This window comes from Tursiops truncatus, chromosome 5 (genome assembly GCF_011762595.2).
Source record: "Tursiops truncatus isolate mTurTru1 chromosome 5, mTurTru1.mat.Y, whole genome shotgun sequence".
NCBI lineage: Eukaryota > Metazoa > Chordata > Mammalia > Artiodactyla > Delphinidae > Tursiops > Tursiops truncatus.
The window spans coordinates 65,416,504-65,432,874 of record NC_047038.1 but is presented as its reverse complement, the minus strand read 5'-3'; the positions used below and the strand labels follow the sequence as shown (position 1 = coordinate 65,432,874).

The window sequence follows — 16,371 nt, the reverse complement described above, 5'->3', positions numbered from 1 at the left end:
CTCCCCGTGTTCTCAAGTCCATTTTCTACGAACCAGGACATTTTCAGTGAACAAACAGCGTGGTGTTTCTCCACGATTGCAACCAACATTTAGAGCCAATCCAACTCAGAAGAGGTGAACTGCCAGTTTTCAAAATTTGAAAATATAGAGAGTTCTTATGTTTTCAAGTATTGCTACATGGGTGGTGGTTGAGAGTTAGAACTTCTCAATCACCAGCATCCACAAAACGCTCTCTGGTTCTAGAGCGTGGCACAGCCTTAGGTATTCTCATCTACTCTCCAAAGAGAACCCTCACTTTCCTGAGACTCTCCAAACTGGGTTTCCTGCCTTTCAGGCCCTACCATCAGCCCACCCCATGCCTGGAACAGTGCAAGTCCCCCTCCTTGTCAGATTAGTCTCTGGATACGAGTCCTTGCTAATCTCAGTCTGCAGCAGCCCAATACGCTCCGGTTCAGATCACACTTAGCCACGCCCCCATCCCTGACAAAAAGGAGAGGGAGATCTTCTCCTTCCACTGTCCCGACCTTCAGTGCATTCTGCTCCTGAGTCTTACTTCTGTCTCTCATTGTGCTGTGGGCCCTGCACTTAGAACTCTGTCTGCGTCTTGTTGGTCTGGCTGCTGTCCCAGCCTTCTCTCCGAGGCTCGGCTGGGACTCACGCTGCTGGCTTTCAGGACACCAGTGCAGTTCATTCCACCTTCACAAACTCTGCACCAGGACTGCCAGAGGGAGTCCCACGGGGAAGCCAGGACTTGACCCTGGTCCTCAGACTCCTTCAAATACGCCAGGGGGTCTAATCCTCTGTGGTTAGAGGAGTTAAACAATAACTCACTTGTCCTGGGTTTTATCCTACCTACCTAGACAGTAACATTTGTCCACATCCTCTGTGTTGGCCATTTCCCTCAGCTCACCCGCAGGCTGTCAGCAGTCAAAACCCTTTATTTATTTAAAGAGGCTCCTGGCTATAATCTGTGCCTCCATGCTGTCTAACCATACTATTTCCTAACCATGGTCTGGACCTAAACCCACCTCTCCACCTCTCAACAACCCATTCATTAATGTGTTTGTAAAAGGCCAACAGTTCGTGCCACTCCACACGAGAGACTCCATCCTCCAACTCAGCATCAACTGGGTAAGAAACAAAGTCCATGTGGGCAGATGTCTCTGGATCCAAAGCCTTGTCTTCAGACAAGCCTACCTAATCCAAAGGGAGGCAAGCGATATTATTCTATAACAGATTTACTCATATGATGGAGAGGTGGACGCCTATAAGAATCTTTGGAGCTAATGTTAGGAAAACAAAAGTTGGTACCAAAGACCCACTTCAACAGACTTAAGAGAGCATGATGCACATAAATTACATCAGATTCTGGCTCATCTGTTAACATCAGGAGAGGGCTAAGCCCAGAATCACTGGAGGAGCAGATGCTAGAACACAAGAGAAGTATTTAGAGCCTGTCTGAGTTTGTCTCCGTGAGATGCTAAACTAATTATGGTTTACCTAAGAGAAGAGCTCTGATTTAGATTTAATAAAGGGAGAAGAGGTGGTGAGGAAAGTAAAGTATGAGAAGAGGGGAGAGACTCCACAGGAAAGAAGGTATGGAAACAGAAATCAGGGGGTGTACAGGCTTCCCTGGTGGCATAGTGGTTAAGAATCCACCTGCCAATGCAGGGGGATCTTCTGGGAAGATCCCACATGCCGCAAAGCAACTAAGCCTGTGCGCCACAACTACTGAGCCTGCTCTCTAGAACCTGTGAGCCACGACTACTGAGCCCACGTACCACGACTACTGAAGCCCGCGCACCTAGAGCCCGTGCTCCGCAACAAGAGAAGCCACCGCAGTGAGAAACCCGTGCACCACAACAAAGAGTAGCCTCCGCTCGCTGCAACTAGAGAAAGCCTGCGTGCAGCAACAAAGACCTAACGCAGCCAAAAATAAATAAATTTATTTAAAAAAACAAAAGGAAGAAATCAGGGGACGTAAATTTCTCTTTGAAGAAAGAAAGGCAGTGGAGAGCAGAAAAAATAAACACTGACATGAACTATGTTGAAAATTGCTGCATAATAATCAACATTTGTACAGCAAATGTAATTTTTTAAAGCACCTTATCCACATTATCCTCTTGAAATTCACGAAAAACTTATGAAATAGGCAGGAGTTGTAAACTTTTTACTACCCCTTTAAAGAGAAACAAATGAGACTCAAGGAGGTTATATGATTTAAGGGGTGAAGAAAGGATTTGAGCCTCTATAGCTCAGGCTCCAAAACCCCTGCTCTTTCAACTACTTCGGTGGATCTCAAACAATATTCTGCAAGTCCCAAGGTAAGAGTGCATTCTATGTGATTCCATTTACATAAAGTTCAGGATAAGGCAAAATAGATGCTATGGTGATAGAAATCAAAACAGTGCTTTTCTATAGGTGGTTGACATTGACCGGGAAGGGACATGAGAGAGCTTTGTGCTCTATATTTTGCTCAGGGTGTAGGTTACATGAATGTACACAGTTTACTAAATCCACTGGGTTGTATATCTAGGAGCTGTGCATTTCATGCATGTACATTTCAACTCAATAAAACAAAAATCAGTTATCCAAATGACAGAACCTATCAAATGAATTCAAAATACAAAATCTTGATTTGAAGTTTATGTCCATCCCTCTATAAGTATTAAGGCTCTAGCTTATTTTGTGTCTGGAAGCACTTCACAGAAAGCTCTTGAATCCATCATCACAGGAGCACTCTATGACAAAGCCCAGGTTCAAAACACAAAAATTGAACACTGCAGTTATTTTGTCAACAGCACAAATTAAATATATTCAAAATACCTCAGGGAAATAGGCCTAGTGAGGAAGATTGCCTGGCATGTTTCAAGATGTTGTCAGTAAATAGAAAGCCCTGCTTTTACTTGGCACAAGCTGTTTTTGTTTGGAGGGAATAAGGGGAGAAAAGCTGTTTTTTTTTTACCAAAACTTGGTCCACAACCTTCCAATTACTTGGGCCTGAATTCCTACATTGTAAAAGTTGGTTGGAACTGAGTAGCAGCTACCAGATATTCCTTCTTTAACTAATTTGAAATTGCCAAGGTCCCCACCACTCCCTACTGCCCCAAGGCTACTTATCTTTACTGCCTAACCCACCTAAGTGATTTGTTTTTGAATTTCAGATTCAAACTGTGAATAAATTCAAAACAAACACTAGAAGTTTTTCAGACAAACTGAATAGCATTAATGATTTTTCTTGAATAAAACCAACTGAATATAGGCTATACTTACTCGCAGAGAAGGATTCCATTTTCTAACCCTGTCCGAAAATCTTTATCACCAAAACTTCTGCCAGTTACTTGCTGGAAAAGAAAAAAAGAAAAACAGAGCATAAATTTTTCTTTTTTAATCAGGAAGCTCAGTGATTTTTTTCCAAGATATTTCAAGAGACTTGAAATAACTGGTGGCACTCCAAGAATGGGAAAAATCTGTTAGGTCTGAATTTCCTTTCCATGTGTAGCTTTGCTTAGATCAGCTAATCTTAAATTTAGACCATTTCTTTGAAGTTTTTTTTTTTCCTATCCAATACCTTAAAAAATATCTGTTCTTCCTGATAAGGATATTACTTTTGGGGTTTGGCCATGATAAGTCAAGGCCACAGCCTCTTTCATCCTGAGGGTCCAACCCACACTTTCAAAAAAGCCTGTAGAAAGCACCACCTAAGGGTAAAGTATCTATTTGTTAAAACATTAAGGGGGCAGAGGAGAGGAGGACACAGACCCCCTAACCTTGAGAGACTAACATCAAGACTGGAGGGAGAAAAGCCAATATCCATACTAACACGGTGTGAAAAAGGAAAATAAAAGCTGGCAAAGAATGAACTGTGCTGTGTCTGATAAAAACATAGTACTGATGGCCTTTCTTGATGCCTCTGGCTCTCAGCAGCCCTTTGGTCTGGGCACCAGGGCATTCATTTTTTCATTCAGTAGATATTTATTGAGCATCTACAATATGCCAGGAAAATATGCATGCTATAAATCCTAAAGCAACCTCTAAAATAGCAAAATTTTAAAATATAGCTAATAAGCCAAGAAAGGAGATTAAATGGAATTATAAAAAAGATACTCTAACCATAAAAAAGAAAAAAGTAAAAGGGAATACAGAATAGATGGAATAAACAGAAAGCAAATAGCAATATTATAGACTTAAACCTAACCATGTCCATCAGAGCATTAAACATAAATGGTGTAAACATCTCCAATTAAACTAAAGAGATCATCAGATTGGATTAAAAAACAAGACCCAACTATGTGATGCCTACAAGCAATGCACTTTAAATACAAAGATACGAATAGGTAAAAATAGAATAGAATAAGATATACCGTGCTAACACTAATCAAAAGAAAGCTAAAGTGGTTGTATTAACTTCTACAATAAAGAATAATACCAGGGACAGAGAAAGTCATCTTAAAACAAAGGGTTTAGGTCATCAGGTAAATAATTCTAACACTTTTACACCTAATTTGTTTTTTTAAAAAAGGCTTCAAGATACATAAGCCAAATCAGATAGATCTGCAAGAAGAAATAGACAAATTCACAACTAGAGTCAGAGATTTAGTGTCTCTCTTTGATAACTGATAGAATAAGCAGATAGAAAATCAATAAGGATAAAGAAGGCTTGAATAACACTATCAACCAAATTGACTTAATTGACATTTCTAGAATATTCCACCCTACAACAGCAGAATGAACATAATTCTTAAGTTCACAATGAACATTTATTGAAATAGACCAGTTTCTGGGTCAGAAAACTAGTCCCCAAAAGCTTAAAAGAATTTAGTACATAAAAAGAAAGTTATCTAACCACAATGGAATTAAATTAGAGATTAACAACAGAAATGTCTGAAAAAAATCCCTAACCCCAAGTAATACAATTCTAAACAACCTATTGATCAAAGAAGAAATCAAAAGAAATTAGAATGTATTTCGTAGAGAAAGAATATGACAATATAAAAATGTATGGAAAGATGCTAAAACAGTATATGGGGGAAATATATGGCACAAAACACCTATATATCAGAAAAAAGATCTCATATCAATGATTTCTGCTCCCACCTTAAGAACATTAAGCCCAAATTAATCAGAAAAAAGGAGAATTTATAGGAGTTGAAATCAATCAAGTAGAAAACCAAAGACTGACAGAGAAAAAAAATCAACAAAATCAAAAGCTATTTAGGACCAGAAACTGCTGCAGTTCTCAGCCATGGTTAATAGTTGTTGTCAAGAGGATCCCAGGGCTCCTTGCTGGAGGGATGAGGAGCTGATGGGGACCCGGGGAGGGTTTCTTGGAGTCTCTGTGGAGCCCCTGGGACAGATCTCATAGTGAAGGCTGTAGGATCTTCCTTCCAGCCCCAGAAGCTCTGCTTGAGTCCACAGGCGCCCACCTGACCTCTGGTTCCTGGGAAGAGTGGAGCTGTCAGCAAGAGACTCCGGACGCTGAGGCCCAGGGGGAAGATGCCAGCCAACTGGAATGCTCCTGGCTCTGACTACAGGGGGATGTGAAAACTCCTGTAAGCCGTGTGCCTGACAGGGTCTTGGTGCTCCAGCCTAGTGTCAGGCCTGAGCCTGTGAGATGAGAGAGCTGAGTTCAGGACATTGCACCACCAGAGACCTCATGGTCCCAAGTAATATCAATCAGTGAGAGCTCTCCAGAAATCTCCATCTCAATGCTAAGACCCAGCTCCACCCAACAGCCAGGAAGCTCCAGTGCTGAACACTCTATGCCAAAAAACTAGCAAGAACACAACCCTACTCATTAGCAGAGAGGCTGCCTAAAATCATACTAAGTTCACAGACACCCCCAAACACACCACTAGACACATCCCACCTACCAGAACACAGGCACCAGTCCCCTCTACCAGGAAGCCCTCACAAGACACTGAACTAACCTCACCCACTGGGGGTAGACATCAAAAACAATGGGAACCACAAACCTGCAGCCTGCAAAAAAGGAGACGTCAAACACCGTAAGTTAAACAAAATGAGAAGACAGAGAAATGCAGCAGATGAAGGAGCAAGGTAAAAACCCACCAGACCAAACAAATGAAAAGGAAATACTCAGTCTACCTGAAAAAGAATTCAGAGTAATTATATAAATACGATCCAAGTCTTGGAAATAGAATGGAGAAAATACAAGAAATGTTTAACAAGGACCTAGAAGAACTAAACAGCAAATAAACAATGATGAACAACACAATAAATGAAATTTAAAATTCTGTAGAAGGAATCAATAGCAGAATAACTGAGGCAGAAGAATGGATAAGTGACCTGGAAGATAAAATAGTGGAAATAACTACTGCAGAGGAGAATAAAGAAAAAAGAATGAAAAGAGTCGAGGACATTCTCAGAGAACTCTGGGACAACATTAAACGCACCAACATTTGAATTATAGGCGTCCCAGAAGAAGAAGAGAAAAAGAAAGGGTCTGAGAAAATATTTGAAGATATTATAGTTGAAAACTTCCCTAACATGGGAAAGGAAATAGTCAATCAAGTCCAGGAAGCACAGAGTCCCATACAGGATAAATCCAAGGACAAACATGCCAAGACACATATTAATCAAACTATCAAAAATTAAATACAAAGAAAAAACATTAAAAGCAGCAAGGGAAAAGCAACAAATAACATATAAAGGAATCCCCATAAGGTTAACAGCTGATCTTTCAGCAGAAACTCTGCAAACCAGAAGGGAGTGTCAGGACATATTTAAAGTGACAAAAGGGAAAAACCTATAACCAAGACTACTCTACCCAGCAAGTATCTCATTCAGATTCAACAGAGAAATTAAAACCTTTACAGACAAGCAAAAGCTAAGAGAATTCAGCACCACCAAACCAGCTTTACAACAAATGCTAAAGGAACTTCTCTAGGCAGGAAACACAAGAGAAGGAAAAGACCTACAATAACAAACCCAAAACAATTAAGAAAATGGTAATAGGAACATACATATCCATAACTACCTTAAATGTAAATGGATTAAATGCTCCAATCAAAAGACACAGACTGGCTGAATGGATACAAAAACAAGACCCATATATATGTTATCTACAAGAGACCCACTTAAGACCTAGGGACACATACAGACTGAAAGTGAGGAGATGGAAAAAGATAATCCATGCAAATGGAAATCAAAAGAAAGCTGGAGTAGCAATTCTCATATCAGATAAAATAGACTTTAAAATAAAGAATGTTACAAGAGACAAAGAAGGACACTACATAATGATCAAGGGATCAAACCAAGAAGAAGATATAGCAATTGTGAATATTTATGCACCCAAAAGAGAAGCACCTCAACACATAAGGCAAATGCTAACAGCCATAAAAGGGGAAATCAACAGTAACACAGTCATAGTAGGGGATTTTAACACCCCACTTTCACCAATGGACATATCATCCAAAATGGAAATAAATAAGGAAACATAAGCTTTAAATGACACATTAGACAGGATGGACTTAATTGATATTTATAGGACATTCCATCCAAAAACAACAGAATACACTTTCTTCTGAAGTGCTCATGGAACATTCTCCAGGATAGATCGTATCTCGGGTCACAAATCAAGCCTTGGTAAATTTAAGAAAATTGAAATCTTATCAAGTATCTTTTCCTACCACAACGCTATGAGACTAAATCTCAATTACAGGAAAAAAATACTGTATAAAATACAAACACATGGAGGCTAAACAATACGTTACTGAATAACCGAGAGATCTCTGAAGAAACAAAGAGGAAATAAAAAAATACCTAGAGACAAATGACAATGAAAACACGATGACCCAAAACCTATGGGATGCAGCAAAAGCAGTTCTAAAAGGGAAGTTTACAGCAATACAATCCTACCTCAAGAAACAAGAAAAATCTAGGGCTTCCCTGGTGGCGCAGTGGTTGAGAGTCCGCCTTCCGATGCAGGGGATGCGGGTTCATGCCCCGGTCCGGGAAGATCCCGCACGCCGCGGAGCGGCTAGGCCCGTGAGCCATGGCCGCTGAGCCTGTGCGTCAGGAGCCTGTGCTCCGCAATGGGAGAGGCCACAACAGTGAGAGGCCCGCGTACCGCAAAAAAAAAAAAGAAACAAGAAAAATCTCAAATAAACAACCGAAACATACACTTAAAGCAATTAGAGAAAGAAGAACAAAAAAACCCCAAAGTCAGCAGAAGAAAAGAAATCATAAAGATCAGATCAGAAATAAATGAAAAATAAATGAAGGAAACAATAGCAAAGATCAAGAAAACTAAAAGCTGGTTCTTTGAGAAGATAAACAATATTGATAAACCATTAGCGAGACTCCTCAAGAAAAAAAGGGAGAAGACTCAAATCAACAGAATTAGAAATGAAAAAGAAGTAAAAACTGACAGTGAATAAATACAAAGGATCATGAGAGATTACTATGAGCAACTATATGCCAATAAAATGGACAACCTGGAAGAAATGGACAAATTCTTAGAAAAGTACAACCTTCCAAGACAGAACCATGAAGAAATAGAAAATATAAGCAGACCAATCACAAGCACTGAAATTGAAACTGTGATTAAAAATCTTCCAACAAACAAAAGCCCAGGAGTAGATGGCTTCACAGGTGAATTCTATCAAATATGTAGAGAAGAGCTAACGCCAACCTTCTCAAACTCTTCCAAAGTATAGCAGAGGGAGGAACACTCCTAAACTCATTCTATGAGGCCACCATATACCAAAAGCAGACAAAGATGTCACCAAAAAAGAAAACTACAGGCCAATATCACTGATGAACAGAGATGCAAAAATCCTCAACAAAATACTAGCAAACAGGGCTTCCCTGGTGGCGCAGTGGTTGAAAATCTGCCTGCCAATGCAGGGGACACGGGTTCGAGTCCTGGTCTGGAAAGATCCCATATGCCATGGAGCAACTAGGTCCGTGAGCCACAACTACTGAGTCTGCATGTCTGGAGCTTGTGCTCCACAACAAGAGAGGCTGCGACAGTGAGAGGCCCGCGAACCGCGATGAAGAGTGGCCCCCGATCGCCGCAACTAGAGAAATCCCTCGCACAGAAACGAAGACCCAACACAGCCAAAAATAAATATACAAATAAATAAATAAATAAAATACTAGCAAACAGAATCCAACAGCACATGAAAAGGATCATACACCATGATCAACTGGGGTTTATCCAGGCATGCAAGGATTCTTCAATATATGCAAATCAATCAATGTGATAAGCCATATTAACAAATTGAAGGAGAAAAACCATATGATCATCTCAATAGATGCAGAAAAAGCTTTTGACAAAATTCAACACCCATTTATGATAAAAACCCTCCAGAAAGTAGGCATAGAAGGAACTTACCTCAACATAATAAAGCCCATATATGACAAACCCACAGCCAACATCATTCTCAGTGGTGAAAAACTGAAACTATTTCCACTAAGATCAGGAACAAGACAAGGTTGTCCACTGTCACTGCTATTTTTCAACATAGTTTTGGAAGTTTTAGCCACGGCAATCAGAGAAGAAAAAAAAATAAAAGGAATACAAACCGGGAAAGAAGAAGTAAAACTGTCACTGTTTGCAGATGACATGATACTATACATAGAGAATCCTAAAGATGCTACCAGAAAACTACTACAGCTAATCAATTAATTTGGTAAAGTAGCAGGATACAAAATTAATGCACAGAAATCTCTGGCATTCCTATACACTAATGATAAAAAATCTGAAAGAGAAATTAAGGAAACACTCCCATTTGCCACTGCAACAAAAAGAGTAAAATACCTAGGAATAAACCTACCTAAGGAGACAAAGGACCTGTATGCAGAAAACTATAAGACACTGATGAAATAGAAATTAAAGATGATACAAACAGATGGAGAGGTATACCATGTTCTTGGATTGGAAGAATCAATGTTGTGAAAATGACTATACTACCCAAAGCAATCTACAGATTCAATGTAATCCCTATCAAACTACCAGTGGCATTTTTCATAGAACTAGAACAAAAAATTTCACAATTTGTATGGAAACACAAAAGACCCCAAATAGCCAAAGCAATGTTGAGAAAGAAAAACGGAGCTGGAGGAATCAGGCTCCCTGACTTCAGACTATACTACAAAGCTACAGTAATCAAGACAGTATGGTAGTGGCACAAAAACAGAAATATAGATCAATGGAACAGGATAGAAAGCCCAGAGATAACCCATGCACATATGGTCACCTTATCTTTCATAAAGGAGGCAGTAATATACATTGGAGAAAAGACAGTCTCTTCAATAAGTGGTGCTGCGAAAACTGGACAGCTACATGTGAAAGTATAAAATTAGAACACTTCCTAACACCATACACAAAAATAAACTCCAAATGGATAAAAGACCTAAATGTAAGGCCAGACACTATAAAACTCTTGGAGGAAAACATAGGCAGAACACTCTATGACATAAATCACAGCAAGATCCTTTTTGACCAACCTCCTAGAGAAGTGGAAATAAAAACAAAAATTAACAAATGGGACATAATGAAACTTCAAAGCTTTTGCACAGCAAAGGAAAACATAAACAAGATGAAAAGACAACCCTCAGAAAGGAGAAAATATTTGCAAACAAAGCAATTGACAAAGGATTAATCTCCAAGATATATAAGCAGCTCATGCAGCTCAATATCACAAAAACAAACAACCCAATCCAAAAATGGGCAGGAGATCTAAACAGACATTTCTCCAGAGAAGATACACAGATTGCTGGCAAATACATGAAAGGATGCTCAACATCACTAATCAGTAGGGAAATGCAAATCAAAAGTACAATGAGGTATCACCTCACACCAGTCAGAATGGCCATCATCAAAATATCTACCAACAATAAATGTTGGAGAGGGTGTGGAGAAAAGGGAACCCTCTTGCACTGTTGGTGGGAATGTGAATTGGTACAGCCACTATGGAGAACAGTATGGAGGTTCCTTAAAAAACTAGAAATAGAAATACCATATGACCCAGCAATCCCACTACTGAGCATATACCCTGAGAAAACCATAATTCAAAAACGTCATGTACCACAATGTTCACTGCAGCACTATTTACAATAGCCAGGACATGGAAGCAACCTAAGTGTCAATCTACTGATAAACGGATAAAGAAGATGTGGCACATATATACATGGTATATTACTCAGCCATAAAAAGAAGCGAAATTGAGTTATTTGTAGTGAGGTGGATGGACCTAGAGTCTGTCAGACAGAGTGAAGTAAGTCAGAAAGAGAAAGACAAATACCATATGCTAACACGTATATATGGATCTAAAAAAAAAATTGTTCTGAAGAACCTAGGGGCAGGACAGGAATAAAGATGCAGATGTAGAGAATGGACTTGAGGACACGGGGAGGGGAAAGGGTAAGCTGGGACAAAATGAGAGAGTAGCATTGACATATATACACTACCAAATGTAAAATAGATAGCTAGTGGGAAGCAGCCACATAGCACAGGGAGATCAGCTCGGTGCTTTGTGACCACCTAGAGGGGTGGGATAGGGAGGGTGGGAGGGAGACACAAGAGGGAGGGGATATGGGGATATATATATATACATATAGCTGTTTCACTTTGTTATACAGCAGAAAGTAATTCAACATTGTAAAGCATTTATACTCTAATAACGATGTTAAAAAAACTCTTTATTTGAGATCAACAAAATTGATAAACCTTTAGCTAATAAATTTGATAACCTTTGGTTTTTAGCCAAAAAAGAAAGACACAAATTACCAATACAAGGAATGACATGCTATCATTACAGATTCTACATACATTAAAAGGATAACAAAGAAATATAAATAAATCTGTGACAATAAGTTCACCAACTTAGATGAATTGAATAAAATTTTTGACACAAGCGTCCATAGTTCACTCAACAAAGAAATAGATAACCTTCCCAAAAGAAAACGCCAGGCCCAGAAGGCTTACCTGGTGAATTACAGCAAATATTTAAGAAAGAAGTAATGCAAATCTACACAAACTCTTCCAGACAGTTGAAGAGGAAAGAATACTTCCCAGTTCATTTTATTAGGGCAGCATTACCGTGATTCTAAAATGAAAGACATTATAAAACAGATAACACACATATACACACAGACACAGACATACACACAGGGGAAATATGTCAACACCATGGTGGGAATCAGATGTGATCTTTATTTTCTTCTTTTAAAGCTTCCCTCTTTTCCTAAAACTTTCTCCAGTTAATACATATTACTTTAACCATCAGAAAAACCAAACAAGGTTTTTTCTTTTTCTCTTTTTTTTTTAATGAGCAGCCCAAGGAAACTAAGCAGTCCCAACTCTTCCTTGTAAATCAGAGTTCAAGTTCTATTATAAGACATCCTCATTACCACTCCCACTAGAAAGGCAATCCACAAGCCAATACAATATACCACCTCCAAAAAATTCCTTTGTTAATATCCTCTCATTCTTATCTGAGGAAAGGTGAGAAAATAGATAAAACGTAGTTCCTTACAGTTTGCAAATATCTAGCTTTTTCCGCAAAATAAAATATTGAGAAAGGAATTAAAGAAAGTCTTCATAAAGCTAAAGTTTTCACCACAGACTTAGAACAGCACAGCATTTTCTTTCATGAATTTATTAGTCCTGATTTATATTCTCAAAACGTTACTAATATTCTCTATAAAACTAACCTCCATTCAGTGAGAAGTGATTAGAAAGCTTTTAAAACATTTTTTTCAGGTCTTTACATTTTTGTTAAAAGTATTATATTCTAGTGCAGATGGTGCTAACATTGAGAACCCAAGCTCGTTTAGCTACATTTATTACAGAATTTCTGGCTAAGTTAAGCCAGGCCCCTCTCCATTTACTGGGCGAAGATGATAAGCAGGGCTGAGATAGAAACACAAATGAGACATGGCCACTGCATGCAGAAAACTCACAGATGGGAGGAAAGCAGATATCTAAGCTCCTACCATAAATAGAAGGTAACAGAACTATTAAGATTATAAGATAATATTGGTGGCCCATGAACCACCTAAAATTCCCATGTACTATTTAAAATTATCTTGCATGTGATGCATGGCCACTAAAAAATTTCAAGTAGATTCGATTTAATAGTCCAAAGTCAGCCTGCTAATCAAGATGTAGTCTGATTAAATTCAGTTTCCTAGACTCCTAATTGTGGAGGTGGGAGCAGGCACCATGCATTTGGAGGAAGGTGCTCATTTCCACCTTTGTTCCTCCTCATCTGCCTCCTTCCCCGCTCTTCTGTGTCCATCAGGTCCCAGCATAGCTTTCAAACGGCTCTCCACTGATCCAAATGCCATCCGTTGTTCCAAGCCCAGGTTACTTAGTGTAGAGGCACCTGGCCCTTTGTTAGGAGGGTCAACAGCTGAATACACTCCAGAAATTCAACAAGGACTGAGCCACTGAACAGTCTGGTCCTTAGACCAGCACCGGCAGCAGCCGCAGCAGCATCTTCACCTGGAATTAACGTTAGATATACAGACTCAGTCCTCCCACCTTCTCCAAGATCTACTTAATCAGAACAAGCGTTTAAAAAAGAGCCCATGTGATTCATATGCAAAGTAAATTTTACAAAGCCCTGACCTCGCATACTAAACTAAGCCAGCAGTTCAGTCTCAGAAAGGTTGCACCCTCCGTTAGAATCAGGAATTTGGATGACTTGTCTCAATGACCCCTCTTAGCAACATCTTTATGATGTATTTACAGTGTCACACGTTGTATAGTTTAACTATAAAGATTCGTAACAGCATAAGCCATTACTATAAAGACAAAAAAAACCCAGCGGCCAAGAATTAATCGCCATTACCAACAGACCATGAGCAGGGGAAATGAAAAGTGACTGCCAAGCTCTTCACTAACCTTCCCACCTGGGCCCCAACTGATGGAGGACTCTCAGTAACCTTCCAGACAAGGCACTGACCAAGCCATCAGCTCGTGATCACTCTCCAAGGACACAGAATAGGATGGGAAGATTAATAGAGCCTTAAAGAGGATCTGTGATGGAGATCTGGGATGTGGGGTGGGTGGGGAGAGAGCCCAGGTTCAGAAGCATTCAGGGGCTAACAGGGGAAGAGCAGCATGAAGTGTCAAGAGCACTTTATCATTCCCCCAAATCCTGCTCTGCATACCTTGCTGGTCCTCACCCATCCGACCAGCTAGTCCTAGCAACTCTACCCTTGCAGTTGTTCAGCTTAGTTATACTTGACCCCACTCTTTCATACCTAGTCACATCCACCAACAAATCCTGTTGATTCACCCTTCAGAATTTAGCCAGAATCCAACCACTTCTCGTGGCCTCCACTCTACCACCTTCCTCCGAGCCATCACCATCTTACACCTTAGATAAGAGTCTCCTAACTGGCTCACTGCTTCCACCCTTGCCTCCTTCCATCTATTCTCAACCCAGCAGCCAGGGTAATCCTGTCAAGTACTCCACTCAAACCCACCCCAATACTCCCCCATCTCACTCACAGTAAAAGCCAAAGTTTTTACAGTTCTCTGAAGGTATTCAACATAAAAACAAACAAGGAAAAGAACCCTACGAGGGGAGTATGGACAAAACTATTGGGCACCACCATGATTTTAAGGGTAGACATAACGAACTTGCATACATCTCCCCCATTCACGGTGATCCTCAGAAGTACTTATGGTGGCAATTATGTCACCAACTATGCCCTATATGCCTTTCAGAAGAGTCCAGTGTCAGAGTGTTTTTCCTACTTTATGGTTTAGGATTAATTCACTTTCATTACTAACCAAAATATTTGTTGGCAGAACATACTGTGTAAGATTAAAATAGTCTATAAATAGGTAATTTACCAAAACCTCGATGGTTTTAAAGGAAAAGCTTCCTTCTACCTTAGCAATCAAACCAAAAGCAGAAGCAAGAGGACATCACGATGTGTCATCACACTATTTTATGCAAGTAATTACTGAGTAATAAGCTCATCTGGACTCGATTTCCTTCCCATAGAACTAAAAGGTAATTATGTCTCTGAGTTTGTCCATGTCAATGGCACTGCTCTAGAACACTCAGATAACTGAAATATGGAGAACTTTTTAAAAAAACAGTCTAATAAAGAAAACCACACAATTTTATGGTAACGTTTTTACAATGTGTTTATAATGTAACACACTGACACTGTATGTCTTAATGCCTCATTTTGTTAATTACTTTATTACCATCGTTACTAAGTAGGTGCCATGAACAAAGACTGCCAAGAATCAGTCTTTCAGCCTGATCGTTACCATTTATACAAATTGCATTTCAGAAATATTTTCATTTATCTTCAGTTGTTTCTTGAAAACAATCTGGTGGACAAACTACAGTCTACTAATAAGCTGCAGGTCCAAAGGGATTTTAAATAAATGTTGGAGGAACTTCCCTGGTGGTCCAGTGGGTAGGACTCTGTGCTCCCAATACAGGGGTCCTGGGTTCAATCCCTGGTTAGGAAATTAGATCACACATGCAGGCCGCAACTAGGAAGTCTGCATGCCACAACGAAAGATCCCACATGCCACAATGAAGATCCTGCATGCCACAACTAAGACCCGGCACAGCCAAAATAAATAAATAAATAAGTAAAATTTTTTTAAGTTATAATTTTAAAAAATAAAAAAATAAATGTTGGAAATCCTATTATAATGATCTTAAGAAGCAATTCTATTGGCTGGCAAAATAATGGTCCCTGCATTCAAGAAATAGAAAAAATACAAAATTTACTATATTTTGACTTAAACTTTGAAAGACATGGACATTTTCCCTAAATTGTTGTACAAAAACAGGTACACTTTTCAGAAGGTTTGATTTCCTCCTACCAACAGTCAATGAAAATCACACCTCTTTAATTCACCAGAGAAAATTATTTGTAGTTCATTATGCTCACTTCTCTTCTGATAATATTTGACTTATTTAACAGAAAGAGTATTTCTTTTTAAATCTAAATTGTAAAATAAAGCAAAAGAGAATTGCTCTTATTTTTCACATTTATTGATAAATAAACCCACTGCTATTGCTGTCTCCTTAATAGGGCTGCTAGAAAAATCAAATCAAAATTCTGTGGAGAAGAACACAGCAAGGAGGCAGCTGTCTGCAAGCTAGGAAGGGTGCTCTCGCTAGGGACCAATCAGCTAGCATCTTCATCTTGGACTTCCCAGCATTCAAAACTTCCCCACTGGCCCAGAAAGCTGTGTTCTCGGTTTTCTGCCAGCTCATTAGCCACAGGATCCAATCCATTGCCAGCACAGGCTGTTACAACGCCAACCTGGGTCCAGAGATGGGCTTTGGACTGTGCAGGCATAAAGGATAATAGTTTAAAAAAACAAATACACCAGAGGGCAGACAGCAGAAG

General features: G+C 39.5%; 1 protein-coding gene across 6 annotated transcripts in view; it reads right to left on the bottom strand.

The window, feature by feature from the left end:
- The window catches only part of LIMCH1 (LIM and calponin homology domains 1), a 348,866-nt gene that overhangs the window by 193,872 nt on the left and 138,623 nt on the right, over positions 1 to 16,371 (bottom strand). For all 6 annotated transcript variants that reach the window (XM_033856961.2, XM_073805190.1, XM_073805188.1 and 3 more), the window contains exon 2: positions 3,274 to 3,344. In XM_033856961.2, the coding sequence (XP_033712852.1) occupies positions 3,274 to 3,344 (71 nt within the window). The remainder of the gene's footprint in view (positions 1 to 3,273; positions 3,345 to 16,371) is intronic.